Source organism: Haematobia irritans, chromosome 1 (genome assembly GCF_050003625.1).
Source record: "Haematobia irritans isolate KBUSLIRL chromosome 1, ASM5000362v1, whole genome shotgun sequence".
NCBI classification, from domain to species: Eukaryota; Metazoa; Arthropoda; class Insecta; order Diptera; family Muscidae; genus Haematobia; species Haematobia irritans.
In genome coordinates, this window is record NC_134397.1 from 86,204,153 (window position 1) to 86,221,763 (window position 17,611).

At 40.9% G+C, this 17,611-nt stretch overlaps 1 protein-coding gene across 2 annotated transcripts in view; it reads left to right on the top strand.

Moving 5' to 3' along the window:
• Positions 1-17,611, top strand: part of LOC142221348 (aminopeptidase N) — a 221,187-nt gene that overhangs the window by 141,086 nt on the left and 62,490 nt on the right. For both annotated transcript variants that reach the window (XM_075291056.1, XM_075291058.1), the window contains exons 3-4: positions 11,738-11,991; positions 12,055-12,331. In XM_075291056.1, coding sequence (XP_075147171.1) covers positions 11,738-11,991; positions 12,055-12,331 — 531 coding nt within the window. The remainder of the gene's footprint in view (positions 1-11,737; positions 11,992-12,054; positions 12,332-17,611) is intronic.

Sequence of the window (17,611 nt, forward strand, 5' to 3'; positions counted from 1 at the left end):
AATTGGATCGCCAGACACACATCATGTACGAACAATCGCTAGAAAACCCAACAGAGCTACAGACGTTAAACAATTTCCTGAAGGTTTTACGAAACCGCTTCCAAGCACTTGAAGCTGTTGGTGGAAAGGACAAGGCAAAGCAAGTAGCAACAACAACAACGTACAAATCAAGTGGATGTCCCCTGTGTTCGGAGGGCCATCCAATATATTACTGCAAACAATTCTTAGCAATGAACATTGCGGATCGCCTTAAGTGGGTACAAAAGAAAGGGTTTTGCGTAAACTGTCTTAAACCCGATCATCGTTCCAAGGAATGCACATCCAAGACATGCACTAAGTGTTCATGTAAACACAATTCGCTGCTGCATCTTGAAAAACAACAATTTCCCAGCAACAAACCCTCACAATCTAGAAGTGAAGCATTACACTCAACCTCAGTGGCATCAGCGAACGTTCGCCCGGCAAGGGTTCTACTCGCAACAGCATTAATAAGAATAACAGCCAACAATGGACGATCCGGAAAATTCCGAGCATTGTTGGACTCAGGATCCCAAATCAACATAGTCTCCGAAAGACTAATTCAAACCCTATTCATTCAACCAGAACGGGCAACACTAAGTATTCAAGGAATTAGTGGAAGATCCAGACAAGCTACACAGCGGGTAAACGTTAAGTTCGAGTCACTCACAAGCAAGTTTTCATCCAGGCTGGAGGCTTATGTTCTCCCAAACATAATACCACATCAACCTAGTGCATCGTTCGACATTTCATCCTGGTCTATTCCCGAAAATGTAATGCTGGCAGACCCATCGTTCCAAAAGTCGGCAAAAATTGATGTGTTGCTTGGCGCAGAGTTTTACTGTCATCTTCTGCTATCAGGAACACTACACTTAGCAGACAATTTACCCGTCCTGAAGAACACAAAACTTGGGTGGATCGCCAGTGGACGATTGGCAGACGACAGCACAACCGAAGCAACATGTGCAGTTTTCAGTGAAGACGATATAGCAACAAACGAACTACTGGAAAAATTCTGGAAAATCGAGGAAGTCCCTGCAGAAAGCAATCTCACAGTTGCAGAACAGGCGTGTGAAACGCACTTCATTCAAACAACAACCAGAGATATCAATGGAAGATTTGTTGTGCGTCTACCCCTGTCTGAGGATGCCACAACACTTGGTGAATCAGAAACATCCGCATATTCCAGATTCCTTGCCTTGGAACGACGATTCAAACGCGATAACAATCTTGAAAAACAATACAAGGACTTCATGTAGTCATACGAAGATCTTGGCCACATGACTCAAATCGACCCCAAAACCCTGCCAGGCCCTCGGTACTACATTCCGCATCACTGTGTTTTGCGTCCGGAGAGCAGCACAACTAAACTTCGAGTCGTATTTGATGCTTCAGCAAAAACGTCAACAAATCGGTCACTAAACGACATTTTACTGACTGGTCCAACAGTGCAAGGGGACATATTTGGAATGCTTCTACGTTTCCGACTACCCAGATTTGTCTTCACCACCGATATTGAAAAAATGTATCGTCAGATTCTCGTGGACGAGCGAGACAGGAACCTTCAACTCATTTTATGGAGGGACAATCCAGGGAAGCCAGTACGACATTTTCAACTAAACACTGTCACTTATGGAACATCATCAGCTCCTTATCTGGCGACAAGGTGTCTACAAAAGCTAGCGACTACCCGGATGGAAAAATATCCACTTGGCGCAACGATCCTGAAGCAGGACTTTTACGTCGATGACGGGATGAGCGGTTCAGATAGTTTAGTAGCAGCCAAGGAAATGCAATCTCAACTCACCGCCTTACTCAAGGAAGCCGGCTTCAAGTTACGGAAGTGGTGTGCAAACCATCGCCAACTCCTCCAAGACATACCGCAAGATGATCAAGAAGTCAACCTTGATTTTGAAAACGCATCAATCAAGGCATTGGGACTGATATGGAGCCCAGCATCGGATCAATTCTGCCTTAGGGCAAATCTTCAGCCAGTCTCAGTGATAACAAAGCGATCTGTCATATCAGATGTAGCACGAATCTACGACCCGTTAGGTATAGCAGGCCCAGTCGTAGTGGCAGCCAAGATATTCATTCAACAACTTTGGGAGGATCAAATATCTTGGGATGATGAACTCCCTGAAGATCGAAAAATAAAATGGCACGCCTTTCGTAATGCACTAAATATGTTAGACAATACCCACATCCCACGCCACGTTTTCGACGGCCAAACTGCGAAGCACATTCAAATGCATGTCTTTGTGGACGCATCAGAAAGGGCTTATGGAGCCGCAATTTACATTCGATCTAAACTCCCAAATAAAAGGATAATCGTCCGGCTATTGTGCGCCAAATCCAGAGTGGCGCCTCTCCAAAAGGTATCGCTGCCAAGGCTAGAACTTTGCGCAGCACTTCTAGGAGCAAAACTGGCCAACAAAACAAAAAATGAACTAAGATACGAAGACAAACAGCTCTTCTTCTGGTCTGATTCCGAAATTGTCTTGCATTGGATAAATTCGGCATCATCATCACTCAAAACCTTTGTGGCTAACCGAATTAGCAAAATACAAGAACTCACCATCAACAGTCAATGGAGACACGTCGACTCCAAAAATAATCCCGCAGACTTAATCTCCAGAGGTTTAAAACCAGAACAATTACCGGAGTGCAACATGTGGTTCTATGGACCCCTTTTTTTACATGGAAATGAAGACAGTTGGCCTAAGGAGTTCGCGAAGGAACTGCATCCAACAAGTGAATTAGAATTCAAACGAAAGCCTGTTATTGTCACTACAGCCACGCAAATGGGATTAGAACGAATCATTTACAAAATCAACCACCGCAATTCGTTCGATTATCTTCAAAGAGTTGTGGCTTATATCCAACGATTTATCAAAAACAGCAGGACATCGTCAGCCGATCGACCAGCAACCAAAGTACTGAGCCCAATAGAGTTAACTTCAGCTTTGCATCTAATAGTCAAAACCATACAATCAGCTGACTTCAAAGACGACATTAACAAGTTAAAGACAACCAAAGAACTCAGCAGATCCAGCCCAATTATCAGTCTATCCCCCTTCCTTGACAAATCAGATATTCTTCGAGTTGGCGGAAGACTAGATGCGTCAAATCTCTCATACGAAATGAAACATCAAATAATATTGCCTTATAATGACCCCATCGTCAAACTAATCCTCGTGATGCTGCACAATGAAAACCATCACTGCGGTCCACAAACGTTGCTAAATACAACAAGAGAAAGGGGATTCTGGATTATAAAGGGCAAAACAATAGCAAGGAACACAGTTCACAATTGCATTCGTTGTACAAAGGCCAAACCAAAAATGTATCAACAGATAATGGGTGATTTACCAGAAGACAGAATAACGCCATGTCGACCATTCTTAAACACTGGAGTAGATTATTGCGGTCCATTTTGGGTACACTACAAGCTTAGGGGAAAGCGTCCACATAAGGTGTATATCGCAGTCTTTTGCTGTTTTGCCACAAAGGCAATCCACATGGAAGTTGTGACTGATCTAACTACAGACGCCTTTATTGGAGCCCTAAAAAGATTCATCTCGCGACGCGGGCGATGCCAAACGATATATTCAGACAACGGCACAAATTTTGTTGGGGCTAGAAATCAACTGAAGGAACTGGAGACCTCAATATTCGGGAAGGAATCACAAGAGACTATTGGAAGGGCATGTTCCAAAGAAATGATCGAATTTAAATTCATCCCTCCCAGAGCCCCCCATTTCGGAGGCCTTTGGGAAGCAGCGGTGAAATCAGCCAAGCATCTTCTTCTGCGTTCGGTGTCCACCGCCTCCCTTACTTATGAAGAACTGGAAACGGTAGTCATAGAAATTGAAGCAATTTTAAACTCAAGACCACTAACTCCCTTATCTTCAAACCCCAACGATCTAACCGCACTGACGCCAGGTCATTTCCTTATAGGGGAACCCCTGACCGCACAAATTGACGCCAGAACAAACCAGCCACCAACACCACTATCTAAAAGATGGAAACTCGTGTCAGAAATAAGACACAGTTTTTGGAATAGGTGGTCCAGTGAGTATTTGTCACAACTGCAACAGAGACACAAATGGAGGACGACATCAGCAAATATCAAACCCGACCAACTTGTCATCATCAAGGAGGACAACGTACAGGTCATGCAGTGGCCACTTGGACGCATCATCAAAACCTACAAAGGACAAGATGGAAACGTGCGTGTAGTCGATGTCAAAACTTCATCAGGTATAATTAAACGGCCAATCCATCGCTTAGCGCCATTATTCAATGATGATATCAAAGAAAAGGAGGATCACAAAAGAATAAGGCCACCAGATGAACAGGAGCCAGCCACAACAAAACGATCGAGGCCCAATAACTTTAATTTATTGTGCACAACACTACTGGCTCTTCTGATACTACCGGTTGTATTATGTAATCCCATGCGACCACAACCATTTGAAACAAAACCCGGATTATATTTTGAAGGTATTGGTACGGCACGGATAGCCACAGCAGAATGGAAGCTCATGGTCTACTACAATCTTATACCCTTTAAATCAGAAATTGACAACTTCGCTGACGGTATAAAGATGTTCTCCGAACTATGCAAAATGTCTCCTCACGAAGCAATGTGCAACAACTTCGCATCTCATCTCAAGCAAACTAGAGCAGAATTAATCCAGGAAAGAGATATCATCATGCCAAGAAGATTGCGTAGAGGTGCTCTAAATATTATCGGTAATGTCGCAAGATCTCTGTTTGGAATTCTAGACGCTGACTATGCCACCGAAATGGACAATACGATACAAAGAGCAGAGATGGACAGAAGCCATCTCACATCGCTGTTACACAATCAAACCTCAATTGTCGACTCGACCTTAAATATAATAAAGGAAGATGAGTTATCTTTAAAAACTAGAATAAATGAAGTCCAAACCACCATATCAATGATACATAACCAAGTGGTAGAAGAAAAAGCTCAGCTAAAGATAGCTCACACAATAGCTCTTCTTGCCAACGAACTAACTCTAGCAGCAACAAGACTACGCCAAGTTGAAGCGGAAATCGTTGATGTTCTTACAGACTCCCATCATGGGAGGATTAGCCCATCCTTACTAACGCCGGATCAGCTGCAAAGAGAAATTAACGTAATCAAGGCTCATCTACCGGTATCACGAGTTCTACCTTTCGATCACATTGACCTCATTCAATTCTACAAAATCATGCGAACAAAGGCAGCAGTCACTAAAGACAAGGTTATGTTCGAGATACGACTCCCTCTAGTTGACCAGCAAACGTTTGAGTTGTTGAAGATATTTGCGGTGCCTGCAAACGAGAACGGCACCCTTGTTGCGATACACCTCCAAACAGAGTACTTGGCGATCAATCTCCATCGAGATGAATACATGCCACTCTCCAGTGATGACATTCGCAACTGTATTCAACCAAGCGGTGATACTTTTATCTGCGATAATAATCACGCGATATTCTCGAAGGGATCTATGGCGGCTTCGTGCGAAGTAGATATGTTCAGGCATAAACCAACAACCAGATGCAAACTCAACATTTACAAGGAGCCTATCATCTGGCAACAACTACATCATAAGAACCAATGGATTTATGCTACCACATATGAAATTGACGTCAGTACTGTTTGCGGAACAAAAACTCTACAATACACGCTCCAAGGTTCCGGGATCATCAACCTTGAACCAATTTGCACCCTCAAAACCTCTGAAGTCACTCTACGAGGCCATTATAATGCATCAAGTTTTATTCAAGCATCTTACTCTCGCTTTCCGAAATTCAACTTAACAACGCATGAGAAAAGGTCCACTGCAATTCTCAACTCGACTGATCAGCTATTAATAAACCATACCGAGCAGCTAACAGATCTCCAGAACAAACTTCAGGAAGCTGACATTTCAACTTTTCGCACCACCTACCACTCCGACAGACATCACCATATGGCAATAAGTTACACAGCTCTTATCATATCTTCAATGCTGTTGATGTTCTACCTTGGATGGATATTTCTGAAAAGAGGCGGTGAATCAATCCAACCACCCACGCCCACTCCCCAACCACGTCAAAGCGTTCCGGACACGAATGCTACCCAGTCACCCGAAACTTAAATGTCTCCGGCTAGTTGAACCTGCAGCGTTCAACGTGGGGGAGAATGTTCAAGAACACAGTTGCATTACACTGCTATAGGATATAACATAAATATAATTAAAATTAATTACATAGTAAATAGCATTTACGCTGCTATATTATAGAGCATATATGTTTAAATATCATTTGCATTGTAAGCAGCAGAAGTCAACAGCCGACCTATTTAAATAAAGAATCAAATTTCACCGACAATAATTGGTCAGGTTGTCGACTTCTGCTGCACTAGTTCATTAAACTAATATACTAAGTCAGCATAAATATTATTTAAGTCACTGACATAGCATAGGCTACATATCCAACATGTTAACTTAGTATTCTGACTAATCATCAGTTATTTAGTATAAATAACTTGAATGAAAATAAACATCATGCTAGATCAAATTGGCATTTTGCATCATTATCATCGACATACGGTTCAAGTACCCCATGTCCAACATCTAACAGTTCTTGTTTGTACTTGAACAACTTTAGGAATTTATACAGTTCTTGTTTGTACTTGAACTACCCTACGAATTATACACATTATATCCAAATGAAGGTATTTAAAAACGATCAGCTGAAGGATTCGGAAATGGACAAGCCTCTGTCTGAATCAGAAATAAGCGGATCCTCTTGCGAAGTCGAGGGAGATACGAAAGATGCAGACATGGATAGACACCGTAAGCGAGAAGAGGTTTCTACAGCCTCAAAACGCACCAAAGTTTAACCTATGGTTATTGCGAGAGTCACCGAGATCTCTGAAGAGGACATTCTTGATGACTCGATCGAAACGGCTGATGTGACGGTTGTTGAAAATGTCGATGGTCCTACTGATCCTCCAGATAAATCTTCATCATTGTAAGGCTGCATGTGCTGCCTTAAAAGTTCTCCTGATGAAAGGGGACATAGATATAGTTCTTATTCAAGAACCATATGTTTATAGAAACAAAATATGTGAATTAAGTACTCCGGGGTTCAAGCTATTGCAGTATACTGGTAATGATGTAAATCGAGCCTGTATAATTGCTAAAAACGAGCTCAACTTGTTTCTGCTTCCTTCAATGTGCAATACAGACACTGTCGTTGCCAGTTTAGAAATAGCCAAATGCAAATATTGGGTATCTTCGGTCTACATGGGACATGATAGGGAGATGCCTCCATGTGCCGTTAACACCTTAGTTGAGGAGTCATTGAAAACAAAGACTCATTATGGGATGCGATGCAAATGCACATCATAGTATATGGGGAAGGGGTGACATTAATACAAGAGTTTATTTTGCGTATTAATTTGGTAGTTTGCGATAAGGGAGATGCCCCAACCTTTGTCACTAAAAACAGGTAAGAGCTTTTAGACGTCACCTTGGTCTCGCAAGAACTGAATGAAATGATATTTGAATGGCAGGTTTTAAGCGAACATAGCTTCTCAGAGCATCGCTACATCTGTTTCAAATTAGATGTTCATACCACCAAGACCATATTTCCGCCAAATGTTAGGAAAGCTGATTGGGCAGAGCAATATGAGCACTGTGCAAGATATCGAACACGCAGTGGAGAGGATTTTTAAGGCCTTCAACATCTCACTGAAAACTGCTTGCCCTAGAGGGAAGCCAAGGGGAAAAAATCGACCACCATGGTGGTCTACGGAGTTAAGTAATATGAGGAAATGCTGCAGGAAGCTCTTTAACAAAGCAAAGTTCACTAGAGCTCCTGAGGATTGGGACGCTTACAAGAAGAATCTGAAAGAATACAAGCGAGAACTGAGAAAGGCTCAACAGAACTCTTGGAATGATTACTGCAGCAGTATTGAAAATACGTCCGAGGCTTCCAGACTACGGAAGGTACTAGCATCCACTAACTCCGCTCCAGGTTTCATTAAAACATCGGAGAGCAATTGGACAACGCCCAGTGAGGGGACGCTGGAGGTACTATTGGGCACACATTTTCCAGGAAATCACACGGTCGAACCATGTTCTGGCGGAGCCACAGGGGCTCAGCGGTCGTTTCCTATCGAGGAAATTGTATCGAAATCTAGAATAAAATGGGCGTTAAATAGCTTTGGACCATTCAAATCCCCCGGACCTGATGGAATTACTCCGGCGGATTTGCAAGCAGTGACTGACAGAATCATCCCCTGGTTGTGTGCGATATATAAAGGATGTATCAACTTAGCATATATACCAGGAAAGTGGAGGGAAACAAAAGTCGTTTTCATACCTAAAGCGGGAAAGGCCTCTCACTCGAATGCGAAGGATTTCCGACCAATCAGATTATCCTCATTCCTACTTAAGACTCTGGAGAGGATGATAGACATTTATCTTAGAACTAGTGTCGATTCACGTTTGCTCTCGAAACGACAGCATGCATACTCGAAGGGCAGGTCTACTGAGACCGCATTACATGCACTAGTCAGCTTTATTGAAAGCTCACTATCTGCACAACAATACACAATCGTGGCGTTTCTAGACATCGAAGGGGCGTTCAATAATGTCCATCCGAGCTCGATTTTAAATGGACTGACAACTCTGAATGTTGATCCAGGTTATCTTGGGCTGTTAGACGAACTTCTAACAAAGAGGCGTATTTCAGCCACACTAGGACAAACAAACATACAAAAGTATATGAACAGAGGCACTCCCCGAGGAGGAGTTCTATCACCTCTTCTTTGGAATGTTGCTATAAACAACCTTCTGGTTTCCGTAGAAAAAGAAAGGATAAAAGTGGTGGCATACGCAGATGAAGTGGCGCTAGCAGTCAGGGGAAAATTCCCATCCACAATCAGAAATATTATACAGAGAGCCCTCCGGATGACTGAGAAATGTGCGAAAGATAATGGTCTTAGAGTAAATCCTGCAAAGTGGTGGCATACGCAGATGATGTGGCGCTAGCAGTCAGGGGAAAATTCCCATCCACAATCCGGATGACTGAGAAATGTGCGAAAGAGAATGGTCTTGGAGTAAATCCAGCAAAGACAGAACTAGTCATGTACTGCAAAGATCGCAAAACACCCACGGTTAGGCCCATTTCCTCAGGGGGTATTGAAGTTCCCTTTGCTGAATGTGCAAAATACCTTGACGTTATTTTGGACAGGAAGCTGAACTTTAAGCTTAATATTGAAGAAAGGGCGAGGAAAGCAACGGTAGCTTTGTACTCGTGCAAAAAGGCAATAGGAAAAAAGTGGGCCTAAAACCAAAAATTATGCATTGGCTATACACGGCAGTGGTTAGACCTATAATGCTATATGGTGTTGTAGTCTGGTGGCCGGCACTTCACCAGCCTACCAGTTTAGACAAAGTTCAGCGTATGGCGTGCTTGTGTATCTCAGGCGCATTCAGCAAGACAGGAACAGATTCCCTTAATGTCATGCTGCATATATAGCCTTTAGACATTTTGGCCAAACAGTCAGCTGCAACAACGGCTGTGCGTTTGCGCGAGCTCGCTGTGGTCGGAAAAAAGTTACGGTCACTGTTCGGTCTTCAAAATAATGCCAGATGTGCCTAACGTAGTGGATTACACTTTGGCGAGTCCACTTTTCGACAAAAAGTTTGAGACTCAAATCCCCAGCAGTGAGGCGTGGTGCACACAGACCCCGGGGAATAAAGAATATATAGATTTCTACACTGATGGCTCCAAATTGGATGGACAATTGGGTTTCGGAGTATATTCTAATGATCTGGAACTTCGAATAGCGAAAAGATTACCTAAGCACTGTAGTGTTTTTCAGGATGAAATATTGGCAATAAGAGAGGTGGCGAATTGGCTGAGAAGTAATGTTCCAAAAATGTGGGCATTAATATGTACTCAGACAGTCAACCTGCAATAAAATCCTTGGACTCTGTGTTCCTCAGCTCGAAAACGGCCATCGACTGCCGCAAATCTCTCAATGAGATGGCTGAGCAGTACAATATTCACCTAATATGGGTGCCTGGCCATAGGAACATACCGGGGAACTGCGAAGCGGATGAGTTGGCAAGGCTAGGGACTGACTACCTTACATATTCCAGGGGAACTAGAATCTGTTGGTATGTCCCTGGCTACCTGCAAGCTCATGCTGCGTGAGAAGGCTGCTATGATGGGAAATGTTCGATGGGAGAATTGCAAGGGCTGTAACGACACCAAGCAAATATGGCCCCATTTAAACTTAAACCGCACACTAGATATGCTAGTGTTCTCGAGACGTCAGATATCACTCCTGATATCTGCTATAACGGATCGCTGCCTGATAGGCGATTTTGCAAAAACTATAGGCGCGAAGTATTAAAAGGACTATTGTATGAGCTGTCATGATGCGGAGGAAAAGGAATCAATTAAACACCTCTTGTGTGAGTGTCCTGCAATTTGTATAAAGCCCAAGCAATTTTTAGGAGCATATAGTTTCAGATTACTGGCGGATCTGGAAAACGTTAACTTAAGCAGTCTGCTAACGTTTTTGGAACAATCTGGTTGGTTCAACAAAGGAAAATAATCAAGAAGGTTCAGCGGTTAAAACTAGAAGTGCCCATATGTAATAGGTACTTTTAGTTAATGTGGTATCACAATGGACTGAATAGTCTAAGTGAGCCTGAATCTTAATCGGCCTGCCACTTTAACGTAATCTCTACAACCAAAAGGAAAATGGCTGAAAGAAAACCCAAACATAAACGTGAACGACATCGTTTTACTTCGAGAATACCCCTTGCATGTTGGAAACTTGGCTGAGTCATTGAGACTCATGCCGGTTCAGATGGTTTAGTGAGAGTAGCAACCATAAAGACTTAAAATTCCATTTTCCGCCGTCCAATTATCAAGCTCTCTGTATTACCGAAAGATGATTGAACCTCAAATATTCCGTTCAAGGCTGGCGGAATATTCATGAAATTTACTTTATTTAAAATAATATTTTGTATTTACTGTGTTATTTTGACACGGCACCGTTTCTGTTCATTAATTTATGGTTGTCTTTTGACATTTTTCGCTTCTTTAAATGATCAGTATACCTCTTTTCATAATGCTGTTATAACAAAAATGTATCTAAGTTTTCGAGTTTTTAGTTTTGTTATTTGGATAATTATAATTCAATTCGAAAACAAAATCATATCTGGACAGTGTTGCAGGGTTGTAATATTTAAGCACTTATGTCCATTTTGTAATTCTTAGTTTCGATTGTTGTGCATGCTATTAGTTTGTTAATTTTATAATCATGATTTAGCAAATTGGGTTGGGAAGCTCTGATCTATCTGATCAGCTGTTTAATTTTGTTTACCGCGATTTTTGGTTATAATTTCATCATTTGATAACAAGTGTAGTGTTTATCACGAATAAAGGAATTTTCGATATTTGTTCGATGGAAAATGGACTTACTTCAAAAAGTGACAACGGAACACAAAAGTCAGGCATTAATACCTGGGACTTGTCGAGTACAGAATATTAGGTTTTATTTTGCTTCAATTATTCCTGAGATGGTATCACAAAAGACCGACTTTTTTATTTGAGTTTGAAAAAAAACGGACTGCTACTGTAATCTACCCTAACCTAATCATAGTAACATGTGTTTTCTTTTATTTTTCAGATGAAAACTAAGCGCAGTATAGATCTTTCTGCTTCGCATCCCCTAATTTCGGACATTCGCCTTCCAACGCATATTGTACCCAAAGGGTACACAGTAATAATACGGCCTAATATTGAAAGTAGTTCATTTGCCGGAACAGTAAAAATCAATATGAGCTGGACTGTACCAACACGCCAAATTTCCCTACATGCTCATTATGATTTACAAATCAATGAAAAATCTTTACGATTATCAAAGGAGACTGTTGAATCGGGGTAACTATACACATTTTTTTTTGATCTATTTGTAGTTATTAATTTAAAATTGTTTTTATGCAGCCAAGAAGAATCTAATTTCCAAGACATACCTGTTTTACGTGGAGATCGTTTGCCGAAGAAAACTGTATACGTGGTTTATTTAAGAGAGACGGTTCAAGAGTGCTCCCATTGCGTGTTAAGTATGGACTTTGAGGGAGGTATATGGAAAACGCAAGAGGGACTTTTCAAAGCCTCATTCACTGACATTATGGGATATGAACGTACCTATCTGGTCACCAATATGAAACCCAATAATGCGCGTAGATTATTTCCATGCTTTGATGAACCAGGATTTAAGGTATATTTATTATTATAATTCAGTAGTTTATATGCCCAGGAAAAATGGAAGAGTTTCCTAAGACATTAGCTTTAACGTACTTCCTGGATGGACGTAATTTTTACACACAAGCACAGTAAAGTTTCTGAATTCGTTTTCAATGCTTGTACGACCACGTTTAAATTCAGCAACCCAATTTTTTGCTGTTGCATATCAAGGAGCACTTTCACCTAACACATTCACCATATCATTATGAATTTCTTGTCCGGATAAACCTTTTTTATGTAAATATTTAATGACAGCACGCATTTCTAATTTTTCCATTGTAAAAAAATTGCGGATGCGTCTTTTTTGAACACCTGAAGGAGTTGCCAGATCGAAACAAAATTTAACATGTGTTATATGTGTTCTATATATCGAAGTTTCAGGAGATTATATAATAATATTTTTGAAAAACTAACTATTGTCTTTCATTGATAGGCTAAGAAGTTTCCGAACCGTCCCCGTATTCGCATACTTAATAGGCCCATACATTAAAAAAGCCAATTAAAGTCCAGCAAGCCAAAAACTTAATTGTATAGTACTTTATTTTACTTATAAACATGAGCATCTGAAGTGTGGTTTATGTTGTCTTATTTCATCAACCTAAATAATCTTCTGATCACGACGGTGACTCAAACTGGACTGAACAAAACAAACACAGTAGCGACAATTAAAGGGTGATTTGTTAAGAGCTTGATAACTTTTTTTTTTAAAAAACGCATAAAATTTGCAAAATCTCATCGGTTCTTTATTTGAAACGTTAGATTGGTCCATGACATTTACTTTTTGAAGATAATTTCATTTAAATGTTGACCGCGGCTGCGTCTTAGGTGGTCCATTCGGAAAGTCCAATTTTGGGCAACTTTTTCGAGCATTTCGGCCGGAATAGCCCGAATTTCTTCGGAAATGTTGTCTTCCAATGCTGGAATAGTTGCTGGCTTATTTCTGTAGACTTTAGACTTGACGTAGCCCCACAAAAAATAGTCTAAAGGCGTCAAATCGCATGATCTTGGTGGCCAACTTACCGGTCCATTTCTTGAGATGAATTGTTCTCCGAAGTTTTCCCTCAAAATGGCCATAGAATCGCGAGCTGTGTGGCATGTAGCGCCATCTTGTTGAAACCACATGTCAACAAAGTTCAGTTCTTCCATTTTTGGCAACAAAAAGTTTGTTAGCATCGAACGATAGCGATCGCCATTCACCGTAACGTTGCGTCCAACAGCATCTTTGAAAAAATACGGTCCAATGATTCCACCAGCGTACAAACCACACCAAACAGTGCATTTTTCGGGATGCATGGGCATTTCTTGAACGGCTTCTGGTTGCTCTTCACTCCAAATGCGACAATTTTGCTTATTTACGTAGCCATTCAACCAGAAATGAGCCTCATCGCTGAACAAAATTTGTCGATAAAAAAGCGGATTTTCTGCCACTGATTTTGGTATAAAAATTCAATGATTTGCAAGCGTTGCTCGTTAGTAAGTCTATTCATGATGAAATGTATGAAATGCATACTGAGCATCTTTCTCTTTGACACCATGTGTGAAATCCCGTGGTTTATATACCGAGATATGACGATTTAGAACAATTTGGTTAGTCTGGCATACAAGATCTAGATTAATCGATAAGCAGATATCACACATCGTTATCTGTCAATATCGCACATATTTATCTGCTTATGCTCATAGTCTTGCCTACAACCACCTAGAACATTCTACATGTAGCTGGCAGATGTCGCACATCAGATTATGTCCATAGTCTTGCCTAGAACAGGGGTAGTCAACCCTTTTTTTACTTACCGCCCACTTTTTCACCACGAATGATAGAAAAATATTATTACCGCCCACCTAAACCACAGGTTACACACAAAGAAAAGTTCATTAAAATTCAGCCGACAAAAAATTTTCTTTGATATAACGAAACATTTTCATTAATACAATGAAAATAATCGATAATAGTACGAAACGTTACATTGTTTAACAGAAAATTCGTTATAATAACATATTATTAATTATTTTTAATTAAGTATAGTGAAATATTAAGTATTTAATGGGATCCCTGAGGCTGATGCTGCAAAATTAAATTTTTGATATCTGGTTCTATTTTCGTCGAAAATAAGCGAAGGTTCCTCTTTCAGAAATATTAAGCGTTTTCTTTCTTTGTTCATGATATGGCTAACAGCACTAAATCCTGTTTCGACTAAATATGAGGTCGGTAAAGGTAGAACTAATACCTCTTTCCACATACCTAATTGGATAAAAAAGAGGTATTTTTATATGTTGCCACAACTTTCATTATCCGCCATTTTCAAAACTCTGTCTACATCGTGTGTAAATAGTAAAAAAATAAAGCTTACAATGCTTCTACATTTGTCTTTTAAATAAAACTAAAAGCAATAAGATATTAAACAAATATAATATACTTAGGAAAATCCTATCGCCTACCAAAAAGTCCGTACCGCCACTAGTAGGCGGTAGGGACCAGGTTGACTATCGCTGATCTATAACAATCACTTGGTCGCTTCTGTCGCTCATAGTTTTGCCTATCAAGTATCTCGTAGATGGTTATGCTCATATTACTACAACAATAAAAATAAATGTAGATAACAAAGCAAATGAAGTTACTTTACAATGAGCAATTGAGAAAGATGTTTAGGAAAGTACTAGAAAATAAAGATGATTCTAACAAGTGATGACGTAATTTTATCGTTGCAATTTGAAATTTTAAATTAACGGAAATTAATTTAAATACATTTAAATCTAGAAATATCACATCCGTAACTGTTCGTCCCGAATAGTCACAGTATCCGTTCCGTAAGGAGCCAAATGTTCCAGATGTACAACTTTCATCTTTGATTAGGGCTGTCGGTCCTTTTGAATGGGGTATACAACATCATTGATCTTCTTGATGATTTTGTAGGGGCCTTCCCATTGTGTTTGCAGCTTGGGACACAATCCTTTCTTTCGTTGCGGATTATAAAGCAGAACCAATTGTCCTTCTTGGAAGCCCTCAGTATTTGCAGCACGACCATATCTCGCCTTCATCCTGTTGCTGACCATTTTTATTTTGTTGCCCACTGATTCGTGAACTTCCGAATATCAAATCTCCAGGCAACTCCATTCCGAATAGAACCTTGGCCGGTGTTCGTGACGTAGAATTATGTATGGCTGATCTATAAGACAGCAAACACTTTGGTATATGCTCGTCCCAGTCTCGTTGGTCGTTGTCCACCACCTTTCGAAGATGTTCTTCCAGAGTTGGGTTAAACCATTCTACCATATCAGCAGACTGTAGATGTAATGGTGTAGTCCTTGTTTTCTTGATACCAAGGGAGTAACACATCTATTTGAATATGGCTGATTCAAAGTTTCTTCCTTGGTCTGAGTGTATCTCGGATGGCACACCGTGGCGACATATCTAGTTCTTGTCGACTACATCCACAATCGTCTTCGCCTCTTGGTTTGGAATGGCATAAACTTCTGGCCACTTGCTGAAGTAGTCCATGACCTCATGACATGACTCAAGGACATATCGGTTTCCAGAATCACTTACTGGGAAAAGGGTCTGCAACGTCCATTGCTATTCTTTCAAATGGAGCTCCTGGCCTATACTCTTGCATATGACCTCTACTTTTTCGTCTTGGACCTTTCACCTTCATGCACTTCTCGCAATTTGCCACCCATTGAGCAATTGATTTCTGGCGTCCAACCCAGTAAAATCGTTGCTTCACTTTCCGTCAAAACATCCTTTACCTTGGAATCTGGCACGATTATCAAGTTGCGACTATTCTTGCCATCTTCACTTCCCCACTTACGTTGCAGGGTTCCATTGACCAGACATAAACTGTCCCATTGAACCCAGTATGATTTCATAAGTGGACTTTCGGCTGCGCTGTCTTTCTTGCTAGGCTTCTTATCTTTTGCCGAAATAATTTTCCTCAAGGTTGGGTCTTTGTGCTGTTCTGTTGACCAGTCCACTCCTGATTCTATGTGTAACAGCCGGATATCAACAATTTCCTCCTTATGTTCAGCTTTCGAGCAGTGTATGCATTCGACATTACAAGGTCGACGTGACAAGGCGTCAGCGTTGCTATGTTTGCCACTTTTTCTATGCTCAATACTGAAATCGTAGCTTTGGAGTCCTTCTATCCAACGTGCTAGTTGGGCTTCCAGATTCTTGAATTGGAGAAACCATCGTAGAGGTGAATGATCAGTTCTGAGCAAGAAGTGCTGTCCATAGAAGTATTTGTGGTAATGTTTTACGCTTTCTATGACGGCTAGCAGCTCTCTTCTCGTTACGCAATAGTTCTTTTCGGGCTGAAGTATCCGATAACATTTTCTTTACCGTAAATATGCTGGTATAGTATACCTCCAACACCGTAAATACTAGCATCTGTATCCAAAATAAATTTTTCGCCAGGAATAGGATAAGCCAGAACAGAAGCTGAACATAAGAGTTCTTCAAGTGGTCAAATGGCACCTCCTGTTCCTTGTTCCACTGGAACTTCATACGTTTTTGGGTTAATTTATGTAGGCGATGCTGGCGAAGTTTGGTACGAATCGCCTGTATTATGTGTATGAACCAAGGAAGCTGCGCAACTCGTGGAGATTCCGTGGATGTGGCCAATCTCTTACAGTCTCGATTTTGTCTTCATCGGTGGATATGCCCTCTGCTGTCACATGATGACCCAAGTATTTAACTTCCCGCTGGAAAAGGGAACACTTCTTTGCGTTAAGTCGTAGACAGCTGATAGATAGATTCAAGGTGCTCGTCAAATGTTTTGTCCATAACTATGCTATCGTCGGGGTATATCAATGCAACTCCTTTAATACCCGCTCCGTCCATCGGACTTGATGATGGCTCGATCACAACACTTTCCGCCATTTCCTTAACAAAAGTTCGTTAAGGAACCTCATCTCGTTTTGCTAGATCCATAAAACAGTTCGTGGCGCTTGTTTTTCTTCTGTGGTATTTATTTCATGCTTCACCACAGATGTTCTTCCTTGATTTTTCTTCTCAATGGCAAAGGCTGAGGCATTTTTCCATAACAATTGCTTCGCTTTATTTTTCTCGGAGGATGATAGATGACGTGTTCAAGCTTCGACATAACCTTCCAGATGTTTCTTCGCTTCATTATGTTTCTTTGGCGATTTACTTTCCAAGTTGACTATTGCTTCGGCAGGAGTACATTTGCCAATGTCAGAAAATTTTCCAATATGCTCTTGATGATCAGATAAATGCAAAATTCGAACTGGAATA